Below are 26,184 nucleotides of genomic sequence, written 5' to 3'. Positions count from 1 at the left end.
CAACTATCAAAAGCACATCATGATAAAAATGTGCTGAAATTTTGAGATCAAGAAGATTTTGTTCGTCAGAAAATTAGCTGGATGTTTTGTGCGCAAGTTTTTAAAGTCTCCTTGAGCTGGAAGTTGCTGAGACTTTTATTTCAGTATGGAATATTGAGTAGGGGGCGGAGCGTTCTTGGTGAGCATTATTTCTTCGTAGTAAACTAATGCTGGATTCACACTAAACATGAAGCTCGTTCTAGTTTACTAACAAGATGTTTTTTCCCTCCCACAAATGTTTTGCTCAAGTTCAATGGACCCTTTACACATTTCAGGGTTTCTCAGTAGCGAAAGTCGTCACAGTTGGGTAGACCTACAGCGCAGTGAATGGCAGAGTACAACAACTAATGCTTTTACAATCCTATTTGCTGAAATAATAAAATAAAAGCTTTGCGATGGTGATATCAAGACTTTCAGATAAAGGAGAAAAATTGTGTGAGACTGATGATGTCATCTAGAAGAGAGAACAACCCGAAATTTACTGTCTGGTTCATAGATGCTGCATAGAATCACCTCGCATAAGTGGTAATTCGTTTTTTGTAGTTTGATGCAAAGATGATGTATTACATGAATAAATTCACTCACTGGCCACTTTATTAGTTATAACTTCTCATTTATGCAAATTTCTAATCAATCACATCACATTGCATAAACTTAATGTAGACATGTAGACATGGCCAAGACCATTGGAATGTGTTTGAACGGGAGATTTACAACTGCGTGATGCTATCATGTCAATACTGAGCAAAATCTCTAAGGAGTATTTCCAGTACCTTCTTGAATCTATGGCACAAAGGATGAGGGTCCAAAACGAGGGTCCTACCCGGTGCTAGTAAAGTGTACCTAATAAAGTGGCAGATAAGTGTACATATCTTCACTTGTATACACATCTTCAATGTAAATTTATTGAATTCATGAATAATTTGGATGTTACATTAAGACTTCATTGCTTTAATCCTTGATTTGTCATTATTGTTTGTTTATTGTTTATGTTCTCTTTACACATTAGCCCGATGTCTCACAAGTATGTCTATTTAAGTGTTCTGTCTTGTGTGGGTGGGAAGGGGGTGGAGGGTGGTTAGAAAAGAATGTTTATATGTATAGTGAATTGATTCTGTAAATTATCGATGTGAAAAAAATTTTGAAAAAGATTGATAAAAAATGTTCATATGTTTTAAAAAAATCAAATTATTAAAAACTTTCAATGTTATAAGATGCTGATGATCCTTAAATGCATCTTCACAGTCTTGTGAAAAGGGTCCATTATTCTGGGTTTACACCAAATGCCTAATTAACTATTTACACAATCAAACTGCACACAAAGTCAATGTAAGCATGACAATTGAGGCAAGTTATCGTTGCACGATGGAATTGATGTGGAATGTGTGAGGATAAAGCATTATATTCACCTCAATCATGAACTGAAGTAATTAAACTGAAGGAAAAAACATCCCGTGAGTAAACTAGAGCAAGTGACCTATTTAATATTGTGCAGAGAAAGACCACCACTCCAAACACGGATGGATAGGCTTTGAAGATTAATTTTAATTTTTTGCAGTGTATTAACTTGCACTGATTAATTGTTCACCTAAAAATAACAATGCCCACCAGTAAAACAAACACTATAAGTTTTGATTTCACACACACTTTAAATACTCAACATTAACATGAATATAATCTGTCTCTGTATATTCAAGCCTTCATGAAACAATGAAAGCTTAAAGTTGCGTCTTACCTGTGTGACCTTCTCTGTCACATTCTGCGTGCGTTCCTTCACTTTTGGGGTAACCAGCTCAATGTTGGAGTGTGCTGTGGAGGGGTTGGATCTTCTGGGTCGACGCAGGTTTAGACGGAATGAATGAAACCTGTTTAAAGCTTTCATCCGCTCAGAGCTGGAAGTTCTGGAGTTCCTCAAACTGCTCTTCAAGCCTTTTTGATTAAAGTAAAATTTAGTGGATTATAATGCATACAGTGCTCAGCATAATTGAGCACACCCCATTTTGAAAATGAGATAAGGCGATGCAGTGGCACAGTGGGTAGTACGTTTGCCTCACAGCAAGAAGGTCGCTGGGTCGATCCTCGGCTCAGTTGGCGTTTCTGTGTGGAGTTTGCATGTTCTCCCTGCGTTCGCGTGGGTACTCCGGTTTCCCCCACAGTCCAAAGACATGCGGTACAGGTGAATTGGGTAGGCTAAATTGTCCGTAGTGTATGAGTGTGTGTGTATGTATGTGTGGATATTTCCCAGAGATGGGTTGCGGCTGGAAGGGCATCCGCTGTGTTAATAAAGGGACTAAGCCGACAAGTAAATTAATGAATAGTATTATCTTTCAATTTCTAAACATGTTTGGTGACTAAAATATTATTTAAATATAAATATCTCTGTTTATTCATTCATTTTCTTGTCGGTTTAGTCCCTTTATTAATCCGGGGTCGCTACAGCAGAATGAACCGCCAACTTATACAGCAAGTTTTTATGCAGCGGATGCCCTTCCAGCCGCAACCCATCTCTGGGAAACATCCAAACACACATTCACACACACTCATTCAATACGGACAATTTAAGCCTACTCAATTCACCTGTACCGCATGTCTTTGGATTGTGGGGAAAACCGGAGTACCCACGCGAACGCAGGGAGAACATGCAAACTCCACACAGAAACGCCAACTGAGCCGAGGTTCGAACCAACAACCTTTTTGCTTTGAGGCGACAGCACTACCTACCGTGCCACTGCTTAGCCCTTTCATTAAACATTCACAACCATATTATGACAATTCGTAAATGTGAATGAGATTGTATAATTGCTTATGACAACTGTCATTATGGCTCCTATCATACACCTGGCACAATAAGGTGGAAGAAGGTGTTTGGGATGATTTCATGCTTTTTTCAGACCAGCGCAACATTAATTTTCACGTTTTGCTCAAAACACACCCATAACTCATTATGTGAACAAGCACAATCCTGTTAGACCATGCGCTAGGGCGCAAAGCCTATTTTTTGTCCATAAAATAGCTAAAGTGGATTCGGACACGCCCTCAATGCTTTTGCACCCTGCACTTTAGACTTTGTGCCTGAATCGTTAAATTAGAGCCCTTAGTGTCATTCGCTCAGTTATTTTAAATAACTGATTTAAATTTTAAATGCAAAGGGGAAGTTTTTGTAATGACAAGCTGCATAGCCAAATATCATAACCTGTCTTTGTCATGGCAACGTGATATTACCAGGACAACATAACTTGTTATAAATCTGTCATAAACGTAATTGTCAAGAGACCATTATAACTGTCATGAAATTATAAGTGTCTTTTTATTTATAAATTCTAATTATAATTTTTTGACCTCAGCCACTGTAAAACAAATTAAATATGTCATTAAAATGTCATTAAATCATAATGACATTGTAATATAATTATCTGTCAGAGTAATTAAACTTTTAATAATACATTTTAATGACAAATTTTGTTCCATTGAAAAAGTGATCAGAAAAAAATTCATGAAACAATTATAATGGCCTCATAATTATTATGTTTATGACAGATTCATGACAAGTTTGTGTTTTAATTATAGTTATGAAAAATAAAAAAACAGGTCATGATGTATTTGTTTATGTCAGGTTGTCATGACAAAAATCTGTCAAACATTGTCTCCTTTCCATTTAGAATGACATAACTGCGCAAATGACAATGATATAAGCATTGTCATAATCATGTCATCATGATTTTAAAGGTGTCTTATGAACACCCCTTCAAGAAGAGCTACATGAGTTGTTGTTTGTCCCATACAAGTGTTATTTAAAGGAATAGTTCATCCAAAAATAAGAATTAGTTCATCATTTATTCTCCCTTATGTGGTTTTAAACCTTTTTAAGTTTCTTTCTTAAACACAAAAGAAGATATTTTGAAGAATGCTAATTACGTTGACCCACCAACCTCTATGGGAGGAAAAATAATTACAATGGAAGTCAATGGGTTTCAGCATTCTTCAAATGTCTTTTCTTATGTTCAACAGTAAAAACTCAAATAGGTAATAAAGAAGTGATGGATAAGTAAATGATGACAGGATTTTAATTTTCTTGTGAACTATTCCTTTAACAGATTACATTCACATTAGAATAATAACCCAACAATAACATCATTCACTTACGCAGATCCTGTTTCACACATTCCTGGTATCCAGAAAATGAAATCGTAACATATGAGCATCCATCCAAAAAACAATTCTCAAAACTCTGACTTTTTGAATCTGTCAGAAATTAGTAACTACAAGCAAAAACATCTGATCCTGATGAAATAAAAATGAAAAATCCTCAGAATATATTTCCCCTAAGACTTTTCAAAAAACATGAAATCCATTGTAAAAGCTTAAAATCAGCATTGTTTTGTGGAAGCTCCTCCTACGTCACTGTTGGGGACTCCGCCGCTTGCTTTGGTTTACATCTGACCTTAACTGAGAGACACTCCACTCTACAGCATGTTATATAATATATTCTCTAGCTCTTACCGTGGAAGCGCTGCATTTTGTCCGTTCTCGTAAAGTTACCCGTTGGGGAAATCTGTTACAGTCCCAGATTCATATGGTAGCTACATAATCCAAATGCCCTTCCTGTACAAACAAGCCAAAATCTCTGATGGGCTCTCGTCCTCTTGTGACTCGACCCAGAACATTGACAAACAAACCCTCACGTGGACAAAAACCCTTTCAGTATGTACCAGTCAGCAGCAGCCACTCTAAAACAAATCAATCACATCCTAATCAAACATGTTCATGAAGCCACAATTATTTCTTATTGGCGTTTTCAGACTCTGTTGAATCAACAGAGTGCAATCGCCCCCAGGAACAACCTCTTACCAGAACCAAATGTATATAGGAGTGGGAAAAGATTCTGTTTTAAATCAATATTCGCACGGTATAGATTGAACTCAAGGCCTTTGATGGGGCGTTACATTGAATTATTGATAAGTCATAATTTAACTGACTGACCTAAAGCAAAAATTTTGGTGACATAAAGGATGCCTTATCTACACACGATGCTGCGATGCATGATAAAATGGATCCTTTCTATGTTAAAATGAGTTGTCCTAACCATCTGTGGTGTTGCGCAAAATTTCTAGATTAGAAACTATATTTTTTGCGATGTCTCAGCTAAACAGCAGCATAAACTACATTGATTGAAGATCACCTCAGCTGCTGGTTGTGCACTTTATTCAGTGTAAAATGTTACTAATGTGAATTTAAATATCACATACGTGACATTAATTGGCGTACTGAAAGCAAAAGCAGATAGTTTACCACCGATTTTGAAAATAAAATAACTAGAAAACGGTTCGAAACTTTGAGTTTGGCTCACTCAGTTGCCTATAATAATAATGATAGATAGATAGATAGATAGATAGATAGATAGATAGATAGATAGATAGATTGATAGATTGATAGATAGATGATAGAAATAATTTACTCTAAATACAAATCAAAGAATCGTATTATAAAGGATTAAGGTATCATCTTTAAACAATTTAGATCTACACAATAATGTAGGCTAGTGTATTCTATGGAGACACGAAAGAGACGCAATGGTAAGGGAAAAAAATCGGTGGAAGAAAAAAAAAGATGGGAGAAAAAAATGAGTGATAGAAAAAAAAAATATATATATATATATATATAAATATATATAAATATATTCTCTCATCCATTTATTTGTTTTTTTATATACATACATATATATATTTTTTTCTCAATTTATTTCTATAGCACTTTCAACAAACCAAAATGGGTACCAAAGTGCTGTGCATAAAACACATGTAAATTTACACAAAACCAAAAAACATAAACTCACATCACATGATTAAAAGCTAAAGAAAATAAGTGTGTTTTCAGTGATCTCTGAAAAGACTCAAAAGTTTGAGCTGTTCTTAAGGAGAGTGGAAGATCGTTCCAGAGTCTTGGAGCTGCTACTGAAAACGCTCTATCAACTCAACATTTTTAACGTGATCGTGGAACTGTCAATTTAGAGACGATCCTTAGAGCGAAGAGATCTCACAGGTTGGTGTGTAATAATAATTAGCTCAGAAACATACTTAGGGGCCAGGCCATGGAGGGATTTAAAAACATACAACAGAACTTTGTACTGAATTCTAAACTGGATTGGCAGCCAGTGTAGAGAAACCAGTACAGGTTTAATGTGTTCTCGTTTTCTAGCCTGTTATGAGCCTGGCAGCTGTGTTCTGGACCAGCTGCAGTCGCATCTGCATATATATATATATATATATATATATATATATATATATATATATATATATATATATATATATATATATATATATATATATATACATGCAGATAAATATATATGTCACCGACTCGGTCCCGGTCATTCCCCTCGCTGGCCAGCAGAGGCCGCCATCCCCGGACTTCTAAGCATTACATCATCCACCTAAACTGATTGTGCACACACCTGAACCGAATCCCGTTAACGACCCACGCTCCCTATATAAGCCACACTCAAACACCAGTTAATGGTGAAGTCTTGTTCAGCCACGGCCAACATTTCTGAGCGGTTTCCCTGCCTGATCTCCTGTGCATAACCCTGGACTGTTTATGACTCTGCGTTGCCTTCTGCCGACCCACGCTTGTTATAAGGACTCTGAACCTCGCTGTCTGCCCTCGACCCACGCTTGTTATACGGACTCTGAACCACGCCGCCTGCCACTGACCCATGCCTGACACATCACCCTGTGTCTGTCAGCCGCCAGCCCCATGACCTATATTGAATGCTGATGATGTGAGTGCACTTTAGTGCGTGGTTTATGTATGTGATTGAACTGTCTATTAAATACTGCAAAACGGATCCCTCTGTGTCAGTCTCGTTACTATATGTATGCATGTATGTTTTCTTGTCGGCTTAGTCCCTTTATTAATCCGGGTTCACCACAGCGGAATGAACCGCCAACTTATCCAGCAAGTTTTTACGCAGCGGATGCTCTTCCAGCTGCAACCCATCTCTAGAAAACATCCACACACACTCATACACTATGGACTATTTAGGCTACCCAATTCACCTGTACCACATGTTTTTGGACTGTAAGGGGGAAACCGGAGCACCTGGAGAGGAAACCCACGCAAAGGCAGGGAGAACATACAAACTCCACACAGAAACGCCAACTGAGCTGAGGTTCGAACTAGCGACCCAGCGACCTTCTTGCTGTGAGGCGACAGCACTACCTACTGCCTCGCGCATATATATATATATATATATATATATATATATATATATATATATATATATATATATATAGAGTTTAAGTCAGAATTTTTAGCCCCCCTGAATTATTAGACCCCTTGTTTAATTTTTTTTTTTCTCCAATTACTGTTTAACAGCGAGAACATTTTTTTTTTTTCAACACATTTCTAAAGATAATAGGTTTAATAACTCCTTTCTAATGACTGATTTATCTTTGTCATGATGACAGTAAATATTATTTGACTAGATATTTTTCAAAACGCCTCTATACAGCTTGAAGTGACGTTTTAAAGGCTTAACTAGGTTAACACACACACACATACAGCTTTTAAAATATTGGGTTTTCTGCTTTTTACAATATTTAGCTGTGTACTTACTGCTGGTTCTTCCCACCCACCATTCTCACGTGCCTGCTAGAGTGTGCCTCAAAGTCGGCCTCAGCTCCATCACATAAACAGCTCAGTGACAGACATGAAGGAAGCAGATCTCATGTAATGTTTGTGAGAAATATTACAATAAAACGAATTTACAAATCTAAGAATAATTCTGTACATCTTCTTTATTGCAGTGACAATAAAATGGCCAACCATGCCTTTTTCCATCACACAGAATATATCCGGGTAATGTGCAATTCAATTTGACCAAACAGCTCCATTTCTTCAATCGGCTCTTAAGGCATGTACATAATGAATTAGTCCATCAACGCTTATTTTGCAGTTTGTGAATCGACTTTTGAACATTATGTCTGTGCTTGGATGTTATCCCATACCCGGACCACATCAGGGCAGTCATGGAGAGCTTCCAGCAGGGTGGACGCTGTCTCTAGCTGAGTCTGGGTCAGGAGAGACGGGGTATGAGACACAAACTCTAGACTAGAAGAGAGAGTGTGGACTCCCAAGCTTTCCAGAGCACTGCGCACAGCCTTCATGGATGTCATGTCACAGATAAACTGAAGAGGAAAGAAAGATGCTTATTAATAACCAAGATCATTTTTCATTAAGAATTCAACAATCTTAAACTATGTCCAGTGATAACACCGCTAGAGGAATTTCATATAATTCAAGGAGCATTTGTGGACCAAACTGATTCCTGATTTGAATCTTAATTTATTCTGAAAAGCAAACAAGAACATCATTTTAATCTGCTGAAAATGAACTAAACTAAATAAACATTTAACAGTAACATTTAATTAAGTTTTTCTTTAAGAAACATTGAAAAAATAAAATATATTGAAAAAAAATTAATACATAAATAATTAAAATATATGCACACACACACACACACACATATATATATATATATGTTTTAAATCGGCTACCACCAAATGTATATTTCAAACCTGCGGGAAGCACTGATATATATATATATATATATATATATATATATATATATATATATATATATATATATATATATATATATATATATATATATATATATATCAGTATATATATATATATATATATATATATATCAGTGCTTCCCACAGGTTTGAAATATACATGTGGTGGTAGCCGATTTAAAACACACCATTTACCCACATTATATAAATAGTTAACTATATGCGACAAACAAAACAATTTCATTTCTAATAATAATTGTATTTATTATGTCACTGTTTTTTTTCAATGGGTTAAAGTAAAGAAAAAGACTTTAAAAAGACTCAAATAAAAATAAATACTTTTATACTATTCAGGAGCCATGTGCAACCACTGACAGGTCAAATCTGCTTCTCTCTCTTTTAGGTTCAAAGCAAACTTGAATGCCAAAACATTTTAGATTTGTAAATAAAATAGCTTATGTAATATATTGTTACACCTGGCTCAGGGATGTAACATAATAAGGGAGACGACAAGGAGAAGTATAATCAAAAAGAATATTTATTTAACTCAATTTAAATTATATAATCAAAATATCAGTATCAGTATGTTATGCAAATGTATGGATGCGGTAATTGTTGTCAGTGATAGTGTATGGATGCGAAACAAAGCATAATGGCCAAATAGGAGCGCGGCTCTGGCCAACTGCCAAGTGACAAACTTTCTGTCGGGGTTTAAATAAGGGCGCTGACCAGCATCAGGTGCACTGAAGGCACGCCCCCAATCTAGAATCAAAATCAAACACACAAACAAAACAACGCAGTCCTAACATATATTAACATCATCAAATTAATAAAACAATCAGCAAATAAAAAATAAATGACAGAAAAGTTGATAAAAACAGACATTATCTCTAAAAATTATCATAATTGCAAGATTAAAATGAGTATATTTTTTTAAATAGGGCAAATGCGTTGATTAACCATTACTACTGCTGTACATATATTTTACTTCCAGTTTAGACCAGTCGTTTCGTCATTATTTTTGCAAACCCATGCCTCTTTCTTTCCCCTAACACGGTTTGTGGCCCCTTATGAAGCCCTCATAAAACAGGTGAGGGACTGTAGCAGTGAAAAGTTAAAGTACCCACCCCCATTACGTCGGTAGTGATTCACTCTCTGTATTACGCTGCTTGACTGCCTGTGGTTTCAACCAGGTCCGGTGCTGACGTAATGGGAGCGGGTACTTCACTTTTCACTGTTACAGCCCCTCATCTCTGCTCGTGTCCAAACCAAACTAAGATCAGCACAGTTTTCCTCTTGGCAGGTTTTTACAACCTTCATACATGTTGAGAGATTGAGTTGATCAACTTGATGAAAGAATATGTCTTGATATAATCCACACAGATGTGACTTAATAAAGCATGAAGTCATGTATGATTTTAATCGTTGTATTAGTCTGAATGTAAACCCTCTCATCAGGCAGCGCTGGAGCAGCGTGAGAGAGCAGACCACAACGCATCTTTGATTCAGTTGAATATTGGTTAACAGGTTTCAGTATTGGAATCTCTGCTAACTTGTGGTCAAGATACCTGGAGAAACTGAGATTTCCTGACAAGATCTGGCATGGAAAGTGTGATCTAATACCTACAACACAATAAATATTTATACTTTTAAATTAGACACATCTGATGCTTGTATTTGCAGCATCTCCACGTCCACAACTTCATACATTGGGTTAAGTTAGGCTTTACGGTCTCCTTTACTTCAACCAACCCCATGACGTCAGACACAGCGACATTCCAAGATGGCGGCACCCTAGGTCAAAAATCTTTAGTAAAACATGCCGTTTTCATCTAAATGGTTACATTAATCGAGTTTGTATTTTCATTAAAGTGGAATCCAATGTACAAAATAAGGTAAACTTGACTGAGTGCTTCATTTTCCCTTTAAGACCATTAAGAAATCAATTTTAGACTAATACAAGGTTAAACAGTAAGGGTTTTTCTAATGGCCCTGTATTATCATTAGGAATCGTGTAATTGTTTTTAGTTTTCCTTCCCTGATTAGGGAATTTAATAGAGTATTTGCAGTAAAATGTCTAACAGCTGTTGTGGATTGAATCTTTTTCCAATAAAAGACTTAAATACAAAAAATAAGGTTTTATAAAGATGGATTGTTGGTCATTGGATGAATGTCGGCCCAACGGAGTAGCTTTACTCAGACAAAGAAAAATTAACACCTGTTTAAAATGATTTAAAGGGCACCTATGGTAAAAAATCTACTTTTCAAGCTTTTTGGACAGATCTGTGTGTTGGTATAGTGTATAGACCGTCATACTGGGGTGATATGAACACACCCAGTCCATTTTTTTCAATTTAATTACAAAAAAAAGGGTCGGCCAATTGGAGCTGTTTTCAAATCGATCGCATCATTACGTAGGTGTGCGATCCCCCCGCCCACCGAATTGATTGACAGCTGCGTGCATTAACATGTTCCGGTAGTCGCGTGTATATGTCAACAAGACCAGACAGACATACGCAGAGCAACCGGGAATAAAAGCTCTGTTCTGTTCGCTAGGATCAGCAATCATCATCAAATGTGATTAAGAGTAAGTTTCAAATGTTTAAAGTGTTTTAAAACAGAGTATGTGTGTAATTAATTACAGCGATTTACTTCAGCTTTACTTCATCAGCACAGCCGCGTGTCAGAACAATTATAAAAGAAGACGCTTCAATCCCGATTTGTGGAAGTTAAATCAGGTTTATTTTGTACATTAGCATAACAGATATCCACACTTGAGGTTAGCCTTAACTAGGCTAAGCGCGCTCTGTCTGTCTGCCTGTCTGCGTGTGTGTGTGTGTATCATCTGCGGTGTGTGTGTGTGTTTGTGTGTGTGTGCGCGCGCGGGCGTTAACTTCGTAACGATATTGTGTGTGACTCATCAATGCAACTTCACAATACTGATTAGTAAAGGTTAGTTCTTACTGTAGTATCTCACAAACGCTACGTGAGACCTTCTTCCTTTAAGTCTGTCTGTTGTCTGACGCAGCTGAGGGAGGAGGCATGTAGAAACAGTGGGCGGGAAAGAAAAAGCTTAAAGGCGCAGTAGGAAAAAACCACCCCCTGCTGGAAATAAGTATAAGACAGCATCTTGTAAAAGGTATAATGAAAAATCTGATGGGTATTTTGATCTGAAACTTTATATACACATTCTAGAGACGCAAAATACTTATATTAAATCTGAAAAAAGGGGTAACCTAGGTGCCCTTTAAGACCTAAATTTAATTTTAAGTTTGTGAGAACCTTTATGTGCTTTTAATTAAATCAATTCTATATTATACTATGTTTTAAATTTTGTATTATCTGATGTGGATTGAAAATTTCAGGGGCGTCACAGTGGCGCATTGGGTAGCACGATCACCTCACAGCAAGAAGGCCGCTGATTCGAGCCTCGGCTGGGTCAGGTGGCATTTCTGTGTTGAGTTTGCATGTTCTCCCCGTGTTGGCTTGGGTTTCATCCAGGTGCTCCGGTTTCCCCCACAAGTCCAAAGACATGCCTTCGTGTGCTTTCACCCACAGGAGGGGGAAGACGGGTCTGTGACTAGCGCCTCCATCGTTGCAGGACCAGATGGCTGCCCGCCCTCATCGGACTATATCCACACCCCCTGTCCCCATCCCCTGTAGCCATGTTGTGTCTTGTCTGTGTGTTTTTAAGCTTGGTTGATGGGGCTCTTTTTGTCTCCCTGGTCCCACATTGCTCTAATTCAAGGGCAAGTTGGGAGGGAGTTTTTTTGCCTCTATTTCCTAATATGTATCTTACTTCCCTTTCTAAATGCTACCTCCTGTGACCTGTCTTCCCCTGAAAATTGTGATGTTTGTGTACGGTCGGGGGGTTAAATTTCACTATACGAAAGTGCATGTGACAAATAAAGGCCTAATTTAATTAGATTTAGAGGTAAATTGGGTAAGCTAAATTGTTAGTGTATGTGTGTGAATGAAAGTGTATGGGTGTTTCCCAGTAATGGGTTGCAGCTAAAAAGGGCATCCGCTGTGTAAAACATATGCTGAATAAGTTGGTGGTTTATTCCGCTGTCGCAACCCCTGATTAAAAAAGGGACTAATAAGTTGTTCCCCTAAAAGATATGAAAGAATTATTAAGAATATACCTTTGCAATTGGTTAACCTAGTGAAGGAACAAATAAAATATTTAACAATAACTCCCAAAACAATTGATCTGAGGATAGAAAATGCTTAAAACTATTTTTGAGAGATAACACAGTCTAACACAGTGTTGTTTTCCAGGACCTGTTAATTCTAAATGTTCAAATTATGACTCACATTTATCCTGCAAAAGAATTTCTAAGGTTAAAATGTAATATTGATGACTCAACTGTATGCCAGTTTTGTAATTTAGATATTGAAACACTTGTTTTTTCAATGTAATTTAGTACAAACATTTTGGGACGAAGTATTAGTTTGGATACATCAGAAAATATCGGTAAGACTTATTTTCTCATGGGAAATTATTAAGTTTGGCATAATACTTAAAAATAAAAATCTCTTTCTATCTTATATAACAAATAATTTATTGATATTATTACAATCTTAGATTCATGAAAGTATTTTCCCCCCAAGACTAGTGGTATTTAAAGAATTTGTGATATATTTGAATACATTAAGAGAGACGAAAAGCCAAAAAGCAAGATATTTATTTCATCATTTGAGGATTTTGGTTTCATATTGTGAGAACTTCAACTCCCCTGCTGTCCATTTTTCTTTATCATTCATTTTATTTGTACATTTGTTATTTTATTTATTTAAATAAGTATTATTATTATTGAGGATGGAAGGATTGTGAATGTGAATTGTTTATCTCATTCTTTTATATAATCTAAAAAACTATTAATGCCTTTCTGTTATTGTTTAAGCATTGTTAATAAAAAAAGACTAGAAAGTGTGTTCATACCTGTAGTATGGGTCTGTCCTCCTCATCTTCCATCTCCTGCACATCTTCAGCTCCGGCTTCAATGGCCAGTTCTAGAGCTTTCTCAGAGGAGATCCCGTCTCTGGATGCAGCCACGACACCTTTCCTGTCAAAGTTCCGACGTGCTCCTTCACGTAGCGCCCCACTGTGGACAAACAGACAAATCCAGCTGATTATGAGTGCTTATGTACTGTAGGGTTTAGCAACACAGCTCATCAGTGCTTACCCATTTTTCGTCATGATACGTTTGACTTCATTAAGGGATCGCATGTTGTTGTCGGTCAGAACCTCGATGAGTATTTTGCATCCGCCTGGTCCGGTGGCCTCGTAAAGATACTGCACTCCAGGCTTTGACTTCTGTACAGAGACAAGACGTGTCATTAGGCTTCTAACATCTCGGGTAGAATATTCTGGAGCATTTTCGGTGTCACTTTATGCACCAGTGAAGATTCAAAGTAAGTCCACTAAATTAGTGTATTATGTCTTCAAAGGTCAGATGAAAGTGTAATAAATACTCATTATTCATCATATTATTCGCTGATCTCATTAGGACACAATTTTATGAACCGCATTTAAGACTTTTTATTTTGATAAAGAAGTTGATATGAAGGATAGTTCTGAAAAATACAATACAATGTACTACAATGTAAATAAGCTATTTCTTTAAATACATGCATATACATAGCTCAGCATAGAGATTACACCCTATATTGAATATCCATTTCTCAGTGATGTAATGTATTTTGGTGCATTTGAACAAAAGTGATTTAATAAAGAAATATATTTTTTAGAATAATATTTTAGCCACAGAACATGTGTAGAAATATAGAGATAATACATTTCATTTTATGTGAAATATTGCAAAAAAAAATTTACAAACTACAAAACTTCATATATTTTTTGTTTCTCTTGATTTTTTTGCTCTTTTTTCCATTTAAAAAAAATAATTTTCTCAAACAAAAATTTGGACTACTATTATTGGACAGATATTGGGAGTTATTTAGTTAGATTAGCTCAAGATTGAGCTTCAGTACTGACTAATGTATATGCACAAATATAATATTGTAAAGCTTTATTGTAAGATTTGGAGATTTGTGACATGCTACAGAACAAACCACTTTAATCAAATGACTTACTCAATTGGCCAAGTCAACCCAGCCTATTTACACCTTTCAACTGTAATAAACAAAATAACCAGAAAAATGTACTGTTATGTTGGCAAAGACAAAAAAAAATGAGTTATTAGAAATGAATTATTAAAACTATTGTTTATAAATGATGTGTAAAAAATTTTACTATATATATATATATGTGTGTGTGTGTGTGTGTGTGTGTGTTTGAGTGTGTACATATATGTGCATGCATGCAAAAACGAGAAGGGTCTGGATGCAGATGCAAGCTGAGACTGCATAAAATGCTTTTAACATATACACCTAAACCTACCCCTCACAGTGACGTCATTAGCTAGTTTTGTCTGGTCAACTTCATTTCATTAGTAAAAGTCCTGGCTGTAAAGGAAGAAGATACAGGTATGTGACTGGCCTGCCTACAGAATGTGTGGTGCAGTTTTAAAGCGCAAAATGGGACAATGAAGACTCTGTATTATTGCACACCTAAAGACATGTTTGCAGGAAGAATGGGAGAAACTTACAGCTGAAACACTTCATCACTTGGTGTCTTCAGTCCCTAAATGTCTTTTAAGTGTTGTTAAAAGGAATGGCAACATTACAAAGTGGTAAATGCTTTACTGTCCCAACCTTTTTTTTAAATGTGTTACAAGAACCAAAATTGGATTGTGTTTATTTTTAAAAACCATGAGAAACACATTAAATAATGTGCTGTTGTATTGTCTGCAATCAAATAAAAGTCAAAGTAAATTTAGAAATCATTTCTTTTCATTTGCTTTTTGCATACTAAACATCTGATTTGGGGTTGTGAAAAAAACAGGAAAAACTGAAGCTAAGAAAAAATACTGAATCTTATATTTTGTGCAAACTACAGTATTTCTTCAAATCCTGTTAAATACCTAATGTCATTTATTTATGCAAGTAGTAGATATTTAAAACAGTCTTACGGCTCCCTTTAGAGCTCCTTCAATGGTGGTTTTGGGCAGATTCTTGTTCCGGCACTGCTCTAGAATTTGTGCCAGTCCAACATTTAATTCTGGATTGGGTCCTCCCTCTGAAACAAAAACACCAGGTCATCTCACACAGAGTCACTGCAAAATCACCCAGTGGCATCATGGTACTTTGAAGTATACCATAGTATTACTATGGTACATGTGTAGTTGACAAATATGTAGTAAAATTGAGGTAAAGTTGGTTTTAAATTCGCACATTCGTTCATTTAACTGTCACTATATTGTTTACCATGCTAATTTGAACATTCAATCAGAATTAGCATGTAAGTATGACTTGAAAACAACACGAACACTATCTAATTGACTGTAAGCATGGTTGTTTTTTAATAGTCATTGGCTGCTAATATGATTTTCTTATTTAGAATTTGCAAAGAATACTTTACAGAAATTATATTTTTAAGGAGAATGCATGAATATACGAATATAAAATTAACTTAACCTCTATTGTAGTAAAAACTTTTTTTGGCAAAATCGTTTTTGAGATTTTTTTTATATTCATGTAGTTTGAGGTCTAACAATAAAAAGGGGTCTTTGTCCATTTTTTTTTTCAACTTTGTCAATTCTTTCACTGTTTTTTATTATTATTGAATTGTAGCTTCATTTTGTGCCATTTATTTTATATGAAATCATGAATCATGATTTTTTTTCTTGACTTGTCGAACATTTTTAATAAACAGGTGTAACACTAAATAACAACAAAACTTAACAATAGTGGTTAATATGAGAACAATTAAACCGGTGCAGGTCATGATCTGGGCTCCACCAACTAATTCACAATTTTCAGTGGAATTGCCACTATTAATAGAAACATATAGACTAAAGAATTATTGTGATATTTTTAATGCTTTACTAAAATTAGGCATAAGTTACTTATTAATCATTTTAAAATTTTCTGTAATTTATTAAACTATGCCAGAGACAGCAGTCAGACTCAGAACAGATTTGAGATTTGACTAAAAATTTCATAAAAGCATTTTTATTTTATAACAAGAGGCTTATGGAAGACAAAATGTTTACCTTTTTTTGTTATTAAATGATGACAATACTAATTCCAATCATTTTAGTCAGGTGTAACAGTGAAACTATAACATCACGTCAGCAAATTGCATCATTATTAGCCAGTGATGGGTTTTTATTGAGGTAAAGTTGGTTTTAAATTTGCATATTAGTTATTTTAGCAGTCTCTATATTGTTTACCATGTTACTTTTAATACTCGATCGGAATTAGCATGCAAGTATGGCTTCTAAACAACATTAACACTACCTAATCCATGATAGTCATTGGCTGCTAATACGATTTTCCAATTTAGAATTTGCAAGGTATAATTTAATAAAATTATATTATTAAGGAGAATGTCTGAATATCTGAATATAAAACCAACTTTAGCTCTTTAGGCTGGTTTTATATTCGCACAATTGCTCAGTGACAACTTGTGAGAGGCTCCCTTTATAGTTTACATTGGTAATTTTAATATTAGGTCTGAAATCATATGTAAATATGACTTGAAAACAACATTAGCACTATTTATTTGACTATGAGCAATGTTGTACTTGAATAGTCATTGCCTGCTAATATGAGCCATATTTAGGCAAAAACAATATTCTCTAAAACTACATTAAGGAGAAAGTCCAAATGTGTGAATTTAAAACCAACTTGACCTTGGACTTTCACTCAAATATCATGCATTCACCTCTGACTGCAATCCTAATCATCATGGTGTACTTGGCAATGACCCGGGCTCGAGCAGCATCTTTGGGTATTTTAATATCCTTCACTTTGGACCATTTGTTGTGTCCTGCCCAGCTCACAGGACTGGAGTGCAGAGCTCTACATGGGTGAAGGACTGGACACTGAAACACCGCAGACGCTCGCCTGGATAACCTGAAAGCCCTCAGCATGATGTTCACTAACATTCCTCTTCTTTTACCGGGCACATGAGCTGTGTGTTTGACTCCAAAGCAAACGACTTTGGTCAGAATGTCATGCTGCCTTTGCTTTAAAATCATAAGCTTCCAGCGGCGTGCACGCGTTAACAGGAGAGTTTCAGGTACTATTTTGCGGTCATGATTAGAACATTCATTGATATAACGCGTTCCGTTACTAACGACAGTAAACTAAATGTGTATGTTAGAATTTTGTAGTCATTTAATTAAGCAGAGCGACTTCTTAACGCACGAGTCCAAGAGATAGCAACACCATAAACGTCATCACCGGTTACACTAATTTCAAAATAAAAGTACTCAGGGTAGATGGTTGTGAGGTGGCCCTCAAAAAAATTCTTCAACACATTTCAAAACATAATAGTTTTATTAACTCATTTTCTAATAACTGATTTATTTTATCTTTGCCATGATGACAGTAAATAATAATTTATTTGATATTTTTCAAGACAATTCTATACAGCTTACAGTGACATTTAAAGGTTTAACTAGGTTAATTAGGTTAACTAGGCAGGTTAAGGTAATTAGGCAAGTTGTTGTATAACGATGATTTGTTCTGTAGACAATCGAAAAAATATATAGCTTAAAGGGGCTAATAATATTGACCTTAAAATGGTGTTAAAAATTTAAAAACTGCTTTTATTCTAGCCGAAATAAAACAAATAAGCCTTTCTCCAGAAGAAAAAATATTATCAGACATACTTTGAAAATTTCCTTGCTCTGTTAAACATTATTTGAAAAATAATTAAAAAGAAAAAAATTCTAAGCGGGGCTAATAATTCTGACTTCAACTGTAAAACAGATGCCTTAAGGGTAGAACTTTACTTTCTAAAGAAGAGGGTCTGCTTTAGACCCAATCACTCAATGTGGATACCAAGACTTCTAAGACAATTGATCAATCCTTGTTTAATTTTTTTATGGAAAAATAAGAAACACTATATTAAAAAATCTGTAATTTTGAATAATTATGAAAAGTTGCAGTCTTAATTTCATCAGTTTTACTAATCTTAATTCATTCAAAATTAAGTGGATTAATCAGCATCTTAAAAATCCTGCCACTTTGTGGAATTTTATCCCAAATTAGTTTTTCTCTAAATTACAGTTAAATTTTTTTGCGCTTGTATAATTATAATACTGAGTAAATTATCTAAATAAATAGAGGCAGGTCTGGCCCTGCCATAAACGTCAAAGTTTGACACCGCCCTCTTGTCAAATCAAGACCACAAAGTGAAACCCACAAAAATGTGAAATGCAAAGTAAAAACAGCATTGAAAACTCACGGTGGACTAAAAAGCAAATCTAAAAGAGCATTGCAATGGACTTAACGGGTTTTGTAAAGGCAATGCTATAAAAACTGTGTTGCCAATTTATAGTTTTTTTTTTATTTTTTATTGCAAATATTTTAGCTTTATTTTGCATAGCTTGATTTTTTTTGCAGTTTTTTTTTTTTTTGCAAATTTAATTTTTATTTCTCAAAACTTAATTTTCCCTTTGCAGTTCTTTATTTTTGTTAGGAAAATTAAATTTTATTTCTCAAAAATAGATTTTCACTTTGCGATTTTTGGAGATTTGCATTTATTTTTCTTTATTTTTTGCTCAATACTTTATTTATTTATTTTTTTTGCAAATCTTTCCTTTGTTTTGCGAGTATATATGACCCAAGATTGACTCCATAAAATTCATTTCAAATCTACAATATATCTGTTATCGTGGTCATTAATTTACAACCCCAACTTTTCCCCACATAATTATAGAATTTGGCACAAGAGATTTATTGTGCAAAAAAGTCTAAAAACAATATATTATTTAATAACAGAGGAGTTCCTTTAAAACCAGTAAAGGCACAGCTAAATAGATGTGTTTCAAGTCTTGATTTGAATGTGCCTAATGTTGTGGATCAGCTGCAACTGTATGACTGTCTTTTTATGAAGACCAGTGAAGTCCATTACAGTAATCCACCCTGCTGCTGATAAAAGCATGAGCAAGTTTCTCTAATGCTCCATTCACATGGGGCTTTAGCGTCAACGCTTGACAGAGGGCGTGTGATAGCAGTAGTACGCAATAGGCTACTGAACTGGTGTATTTGCATACAGCGATCTGATTGGCTGACACTTCTGTTGGCGCTTGAAATGTTGAGCAAGTGCCAACTTCTGCATTCTGCAATGCCACTGAAGCGGCGGCGACGGATCCACAATGCAGTTTGGCAACTCTAGACATCACCCATTCAACATTGAAACTGAAGCCCCATGTGAATGAGGCGTAAGACCACACAAAGCATCTAATTCTTGCAATGTTTGTGTGATGATAGTATGCTGATTTAGTTACTGCTTTGATATGACTACTAAAACTCATATCTGACTCTGGAATAACATCAAGATTCTTGACCTTATTTTTCTTATCTTGACCTGATTCTTGACTTTATTACATCAGAATGAACAGATGTTTTATTTATTTATTTATTTATTTATTTATTTATTTATTTAATCTTATTATATTTCTGGCAAAATATTTTATACACAAATGTAAATTTTGTAAGCGTAAATCTTTTAGATTTTTCTTGAAGATCTAAATCTTTATAAGTCTTTGATTTCTAAATCTACTAACAAGAAAGCTGTAAAAACGGTGAATCTGTTTAAAGATACATTTCAGTCTTGCTCCCTGTCATGTAATTTGTGCTATAATGTAATGTAATGTAAATTATTCATTTTGGTAAAATAAAAATAAATAAATAAACAAATATTTATTCATTCATTCATTTCCTTTTCGGCTTAGTCCCTTTATTAATCTGGGGTCACCACAGCGGAATGAACCGCCAACTTATCCAGCACGTTTTTACACAGCGGATGCCCTTCCAGCCGCAACCCATCTCTGGGAAACATATACACAGACACTCATTTACACTAATACACTTCGGACAATTAAGCCTACCCAATTCACCTGTACCGCATTTCTTTGGACTGTGGGGGAAACCGGAGCACCTGGAGGGAACCCATATGAACGCAGGGAGAACATGCAAACTCCACTTTTAAACGCCAACTGAGCCAGCCGAGGCTCTTTCATAACTCCGAAAGGAAATTAAATGTTATATTGCAATAACTTTTGTATTGTAAGTTGAATTGAATAACTAAAGCTAAGATTACCCCTTGAGTAAAACTGCAATCTTTTAAGGGTTTTTATGATAAACTAAACTTATATAATATAAATATATATATAAAACATCTGTCAACACATTTTCATTTTCTTTTACTTGTTTAGACAAACTCGATATGGCTATTTAAAACTAAAAGAGAAACAAAACATAAAACTAAATGGCTATACATTAATGAACGCCAATGGTAAAGAAAAAAAACACCAACAGCAAAAGTACCAATACTTGAAAAATAAATCAATTAAAGCTATAACATTATCTCCCTGTACTGATCCTGTTGTCAATTTTTGTTTACTTTGATTTCAGAGTTATCTCACCAGAATATTGCAAGCAAGCAAGGGATAAATATAGATAGATTAGGAGTTATTACTATAACCATTGCAAAATAAACATTTACATTTGACCTATATAGTAGACACTTGTATCCAAAGTGACGTCCCTGATAGCAGACGCACATCATGGAGACGTCTATTTGATGTATGTGCTTACATCTGGAGGGTGTGTGTATTAGAGCATGTGCTGATCTGCAAAACATCTACCAGACGTCAAATGTTTTGGATGTTAAACAGATGTTTAGAGTATGTCATTAAGATGTTTAAAATTTGAAATATTCATACAGCACAGCAGAACTTTTAAAGATGTTTATCAGGCTTTTAAACACAGCAGATATTTTCCAGACCAAGCTATTTGGCAGACGCCCATGTGCTGTTTGGACTATGAAAGAGGAGCAAAATACTCATAATATAGCATACAACAACATAAGCAGGGTTAATTCGTCTTTTTCTGTTTTGCTTTTATGTGCCTGACACTCATTTTAAATTAAGTACCCTGGAGGCACAGTACATCAACATGACATTATATTGACGTTGTACCCCAACATACTCCGACTTCATGGGGACGTTGGATTTTGTTTGAAAAAAATGAAAATCGGGTTGACGTCAGAGCCCAACGTCAAGCAGACGTCAATGTCCAACCTAAAATCAACCAAATAAGATCGTCTAATCATGTTAAACCTTGATGTTGTGTGGACGGTAAAACTATGATGTGTATCAGACGTTGAATTTTAGTCATTTTCCAACTCAACCAAAAATTAACCAAAACGTAATTTGACATCATTGTTGGACAGCAAAATAACGTTGTCCTTAGACGCTGGATGGACATTGAATTTTGGTCACCTGATGTCATGATCTAAATCTAACCTAATATTAATGTCTTGTGATGTTGTGTGCCTGCTTGGATAATTTAATGTCAAGTTTGTTCAGGAGAGGACCCGAAGTTTTATATAACAGAAAGTAATTAATTTAAAGAAACAAAATAAAAATGTTGATGTTTTAAAACATGCTTACCCCATTTAAGGCCACCGGCACTATAGTTGCCGAATTTCATAGTTGCCATTTTGCAATTTTGCCAGGGTTGCCAATTGTGTTGTTTCACCTCATTTTAAATAAGCATTTTGAAGAAGTAAAAAAAAAAATAAAATAATAAAATATATATTACACGAATAGCAGTGAGATATAGCTGTATATCGGCACTGTTGGGACTACCTGGACGAGTACCTTAGTGTCCCACCACCAGTGATGATATACAGCCATATTGCACTGCTATGAGTGTGATATTGCGTTTATACAACAGTTTGACGGCATAATCTAGTATATAAAAAAGGAAATAAAAAAACACAAAGAACTCTATTTTGACGATCCATGCGCAAAGTGCAAAGCGCGGGGCGCAAACGCATTCAGGGCATGTCTGAATCCACTTTTGCTAATATAAAGATGATCTAAAATGGTTGAGCTTATTTTCATACTGAGTTATAGGTGTGTTTTGAGAATAAACCAATCAGAGTCTCATCTCCCATTTCCTTTAAGAGCCTGTTGCGTCGCGCCATACCGCATTTGCTATTTGCTGTACATGACGACTTTGTAAGTGGAAAAACTGAGCGCTTCACTAGTGAGAGAAAACAGTTAAACAGAGCATCTACAGCGCGAGAATGAGAGATAAGGACTCCTCATTATCTACTTTCACTTTCGCTCTCTTGGATAGGGAAACCTTGTACACACAGACATCAATAATAAACAAACAAATAATTAATTTTGTTTGTTAAGCGCAAAGATTTGTTTCAAAACTGTACCTATATTTAGTTCTAATTTACAGCAAACAAATAAATGAACAATAATAATGAAGTGTGGTCAAAAAACCACACTTATATCCTAATAGTTATATCCTAATACACATGCTGTGCCAAATATGGTCTGAAACCTGACAGGTTGGCAAATCTAAGCTTGTTTTTAATAAAACAAATATAAATATGGATATAATAAATAATACTGCTAATAATGATAGCATTACAAAAAAAGCAAATTGTCACTAATAAACTGAAAAAGCCCTCCGAGAAGAAGAAGGCACGAAAGTATGGTTTTTAAATTTATGTAGGCTAGAAAATTGTTTTGTAATATTTTAATCCTTTATATTTATATCCTTATATCCTATATATATTCTTATTATATCCTATATATATATCCTTAATATTTTAATACTTTTTCATATGTAAAGATATTTGCGTATTGCTCTACATCTTGTGTGTATTAAGCAGTGTGTAAGCGAGGCGCACAACTAACGTGCTCTGCGCTGGACAATAGACCAGGTTTGTTTTGGTCTATTGAAAAATCTACCATAGTTTCTTAATATAGCAACGTGCCAGCAATGCGCCTCAACACGCCTTCCTTTTTAGACCAGAACGCCTATGGGCGCACATATGAGTGCAAATGCATTTGCTATTTAAACAGCATGGCGCAAAATGTCAAAATTACTCCTGGCCAAGCTGAAACTAGCAAACAACAATTGCGTTGCGCCTTGCGCCACATTGCGCCGGGTGTTTGATAGGGCCCGGAGAGCCTAAAAATCTTTTTGTATAAGGAACTACTTTCTTCTGCCATTCATTCACATCTGCAGCTGACGTCAGAACAGCAGAAACTGTTGCTACCTCACACACGTAACTTTAGAGCTACTATTTGAATGATTCTCCAGCATAATGTCTAAAGTGAAGACAAAACAGGTGGTTTTGCTGACATTTTAAGATTATTAGCTTGAACATCATGAAATGCCATCAGTCTACAGAGATTTCCCAGTATGTCTCTGTTGCGATCAGGATATCACAATTATTAACCCCAAAAAGGCAAAAGCAAAGCAAACACCACGAGAAACACTACCAGACCATGGTATAAAAACAGCACTACAACATACAGAAGAGAAAGATCGACTTAGTGATGATGTGGAATTTCTGATGGATGTCCACTCCAGGATGGAGTAACACATATCCTTTCTTATGTCTTTATTATTATTAATAAAAATTGAATGTTTAAGAGCCTAGGTTATATGATGACCTTAGTGTCATCCCATTCAGAGTAAAACTGGAATAATATGTGTGTGATTGCTTTTCTGTTTGCCAAATGATTTGTTTGTTTGAACAGGTTTTAAAATTTATTTTAGGATCTTACAGGCTTACACCAGGTTAAAAAATATTTTCTAAATGGTTATGGTAAGACTGCTAATGCAAAAGTGCAACATTTTTTATAAATATTTATATAATCAGTCCAAAAATTTGTAAAATACTGGTTATGCTGAGGGGCGGCATGATGGCTCAGTGGTTAGTGGACCAGTTGGCATTTCTGTGTGCAGTTTGTATGTTCACCATGTGTTCACGTGGGTTTCCTCCGGGTGCTCCGGTTTCTGCCACAGTCCAAATTGCACTATAAGTGAATTGGATTAACTAAACTGGCCATAGTGTATAAATGTATGTGAGTATATGGGTTTTTCTTAGTACTGGGTTGCAGTTGAAAGGACATCCGCTGCGTAAAACATATGCTGGAATAGTTGACGGTTCATTCTGCTGTGGTGACCTCTGATTAATAAGAGACTAAATTGAATGAACATGAATGAATGAATGGTTTGTGGTCATGTAGAGAAAAACAAACAAACAACAACAACAAAAAAACACATTTTAGTATTTACTATATTAGTATTATATCAAATATTTAACAAACTGTTTGATTGACAGCCGATGTCTTTGAGAAAATCTGGCCAGAAAGAGCAAATATCATATGTAGATCAAGTGTATCTGTGAAAAGCTGTCTAAAATAAAAAAAATATTTCGCAGTTTTGTTTAATTTTGCATTGAAAAGCAGACAGAACTAATAAGTGGTCTTATGCTGTCATCTAGTGGCTAAAATGGTATCTGAAAAACTAAATTAAGCATAATACACTGAAACAACTATTTTTGAGACCTTTTCTACTGTTTTAGCAAAACATAAGTTTTTCCATGCTTGTTTACAATTATATGACAGATAAGCACAACAACTTGCATGACGATTGAGTTTTCCTTATCTGTTTACAAGCATGTAAGTTCATAAAGACACGCTCCTTATGAAAATGAGCTCTCCAAAGTGGAAAGTTCAACTTTTTTTCAATAATTATTGATCTGGGCAGTCCAAAGATTCTTAGAACTCTGGTTTCATGGCGATTGACCAAAACAACAGGGATTAGTTTGCAAAAGTAGGTTTTGCACATATTGAAAAATCTTAAAAGAAGAGTTTGAGTAACAGTGGTATTTTACTGTCAAAGTGTTCAGTATAAACAGGCCTATCACATAATGTGTTGTATTTGTGTATTTGTGAAAAGTGTGTGAATTTAATACAATAACTGCCATTTTTTCGTTTATCATGTTTCTAAGACATTGTAGCTGTTATAGCACTACACATTGTCCAATCTCCACTAAATCTGCATGCTTGTTTACACTCATATATCAAGGGATTAAAATCCTGCCAAATGTATTGCGGCGGCAGATTAAAAAATATAAAATAATAAATAAGATAATAATAATAAAATAAGAGTAAATCATAAATTTACATTGTTTGTAAAATTTTAACAAACAAAAGTAAAAATTAAATGCAGAATAAGAAACAACTTTGTTGAGTATGGAAAGATAATGAGCAGCAATCAAAAAATTAAAATGCATTTAGAATTACATTGCACAAAACTGAAACCTGAAATTTAAGTTTTTCTAATTGCAAACAAAATCAGTTTTTCCACTCATACCAATGTGTTGTGTACTTTATACAATCTTTTCCCCTTCACCCTTGTTCTCTCATTATGTGTTTGTGTTTCCAAAATATGAAATTTGAGTTTCATTTAAATCACAGGTGGGCGTCAGAGTCATTGTTAGTCCACTATTCGATTGGCAGTTGCTGCTCTAGCCAATTAGACAAAGAGGGATTTGAAGACACTCCAATTGTGGCAATTAATAAAAAACTGGGAAAAGCAGGCCTATCATATGATATGTTTTTGTGTGCCTTTGCTAAACATTATTTAACACACAGCC

At 35.1% G+C, this 26,184-nt stretch overlaps 2 protein-coding genes and 1 long non-coding RNA gene across 11 annotated transcripts in view; all 3 read right to left on the bottom strand.

The window, feature by feature from the left end:
• kcnh6b (potassium voltage-gated channel, subfamily H (eag-related), member 6b) overlaps positions 1-7,717 on the bottom strand; it is a 32,321-nt gene extending 24,604 nt beyond the window's left edge. For 4 of the 8 annotated variants that reach the window (XR_015503881.1, XR_015503882.1, XR_015503880.1 and 1 more), the window contains exons 1-2: positions 4,183-4,530; positions 1,775-1,968 (exon numbers count right to left, since the gene is read on the bottom strand). Coding sequence is in view for 2 of the 8 variants with exons in the window: in XM_087275914.1 (XP_087132040.1) it covers positions 1,775-1,921 (147 nt within the window). In the remaining 6 variants the exon portion in view is untranslated. The other 4 variants (XR_015503878.1, XM_087275913.1, XR_015503883.1 and 1 more) reach the window with 3 other exon arrangements.
• The window catches only part of LOC147841278 (uncharacterized), a 159,689-nt gene extending 137,260 nt beyond the window's left edge, over positions 1-22,429 (bottom strand). Inside the window, exon 1 of the long non-coding RNA XR_015503921.1 lies at positions 22,355-22,429. This is a non-coding gene — a long non-coding RNA (uncharacterized LOC147841278). The remainder of the gene's footprint in view (positions 1-22,354) is intronic.
• On the bottom strand, positions 7,812-17,931 carry taco1 (translational activator of mitochondrially encoded cytochrome c oxidase I). Of its 2 annotated transcripts, none has more exon segments than NM_001082873.2 (5): positions 7,812-8,225; positions 13,564-13,726; positions 13,808-13,938; positions 15,656-15,762; positions 17,413-17,931. In NM_001082873.2, coding segments are annotated over 5 exon segments (927 nt in total). In that variant the 5' UTR covers positions 17,729-17,931; the 3' UTR covers positions 7,812-8,015.
• Positions 22,430-26,184: the final 3,755 nt, after the last annotated feature.

Source organism: Danio rerio, chromosome 12 (genome assembly GCF_052040795.2).
Source record: "Danio rerio strain M-AB ecotype USA chromosome 12, GRCz13ab, whole genome shotgun sequence".
NCBI lineage: Eukaryota > Metazoa > Chordata > Actinopteri > Cypriniformes > Danionidae > Danio > Danio rerio.
This window is presented reverse-complemented; position numbering and strand designations above follow the sequence as displayed.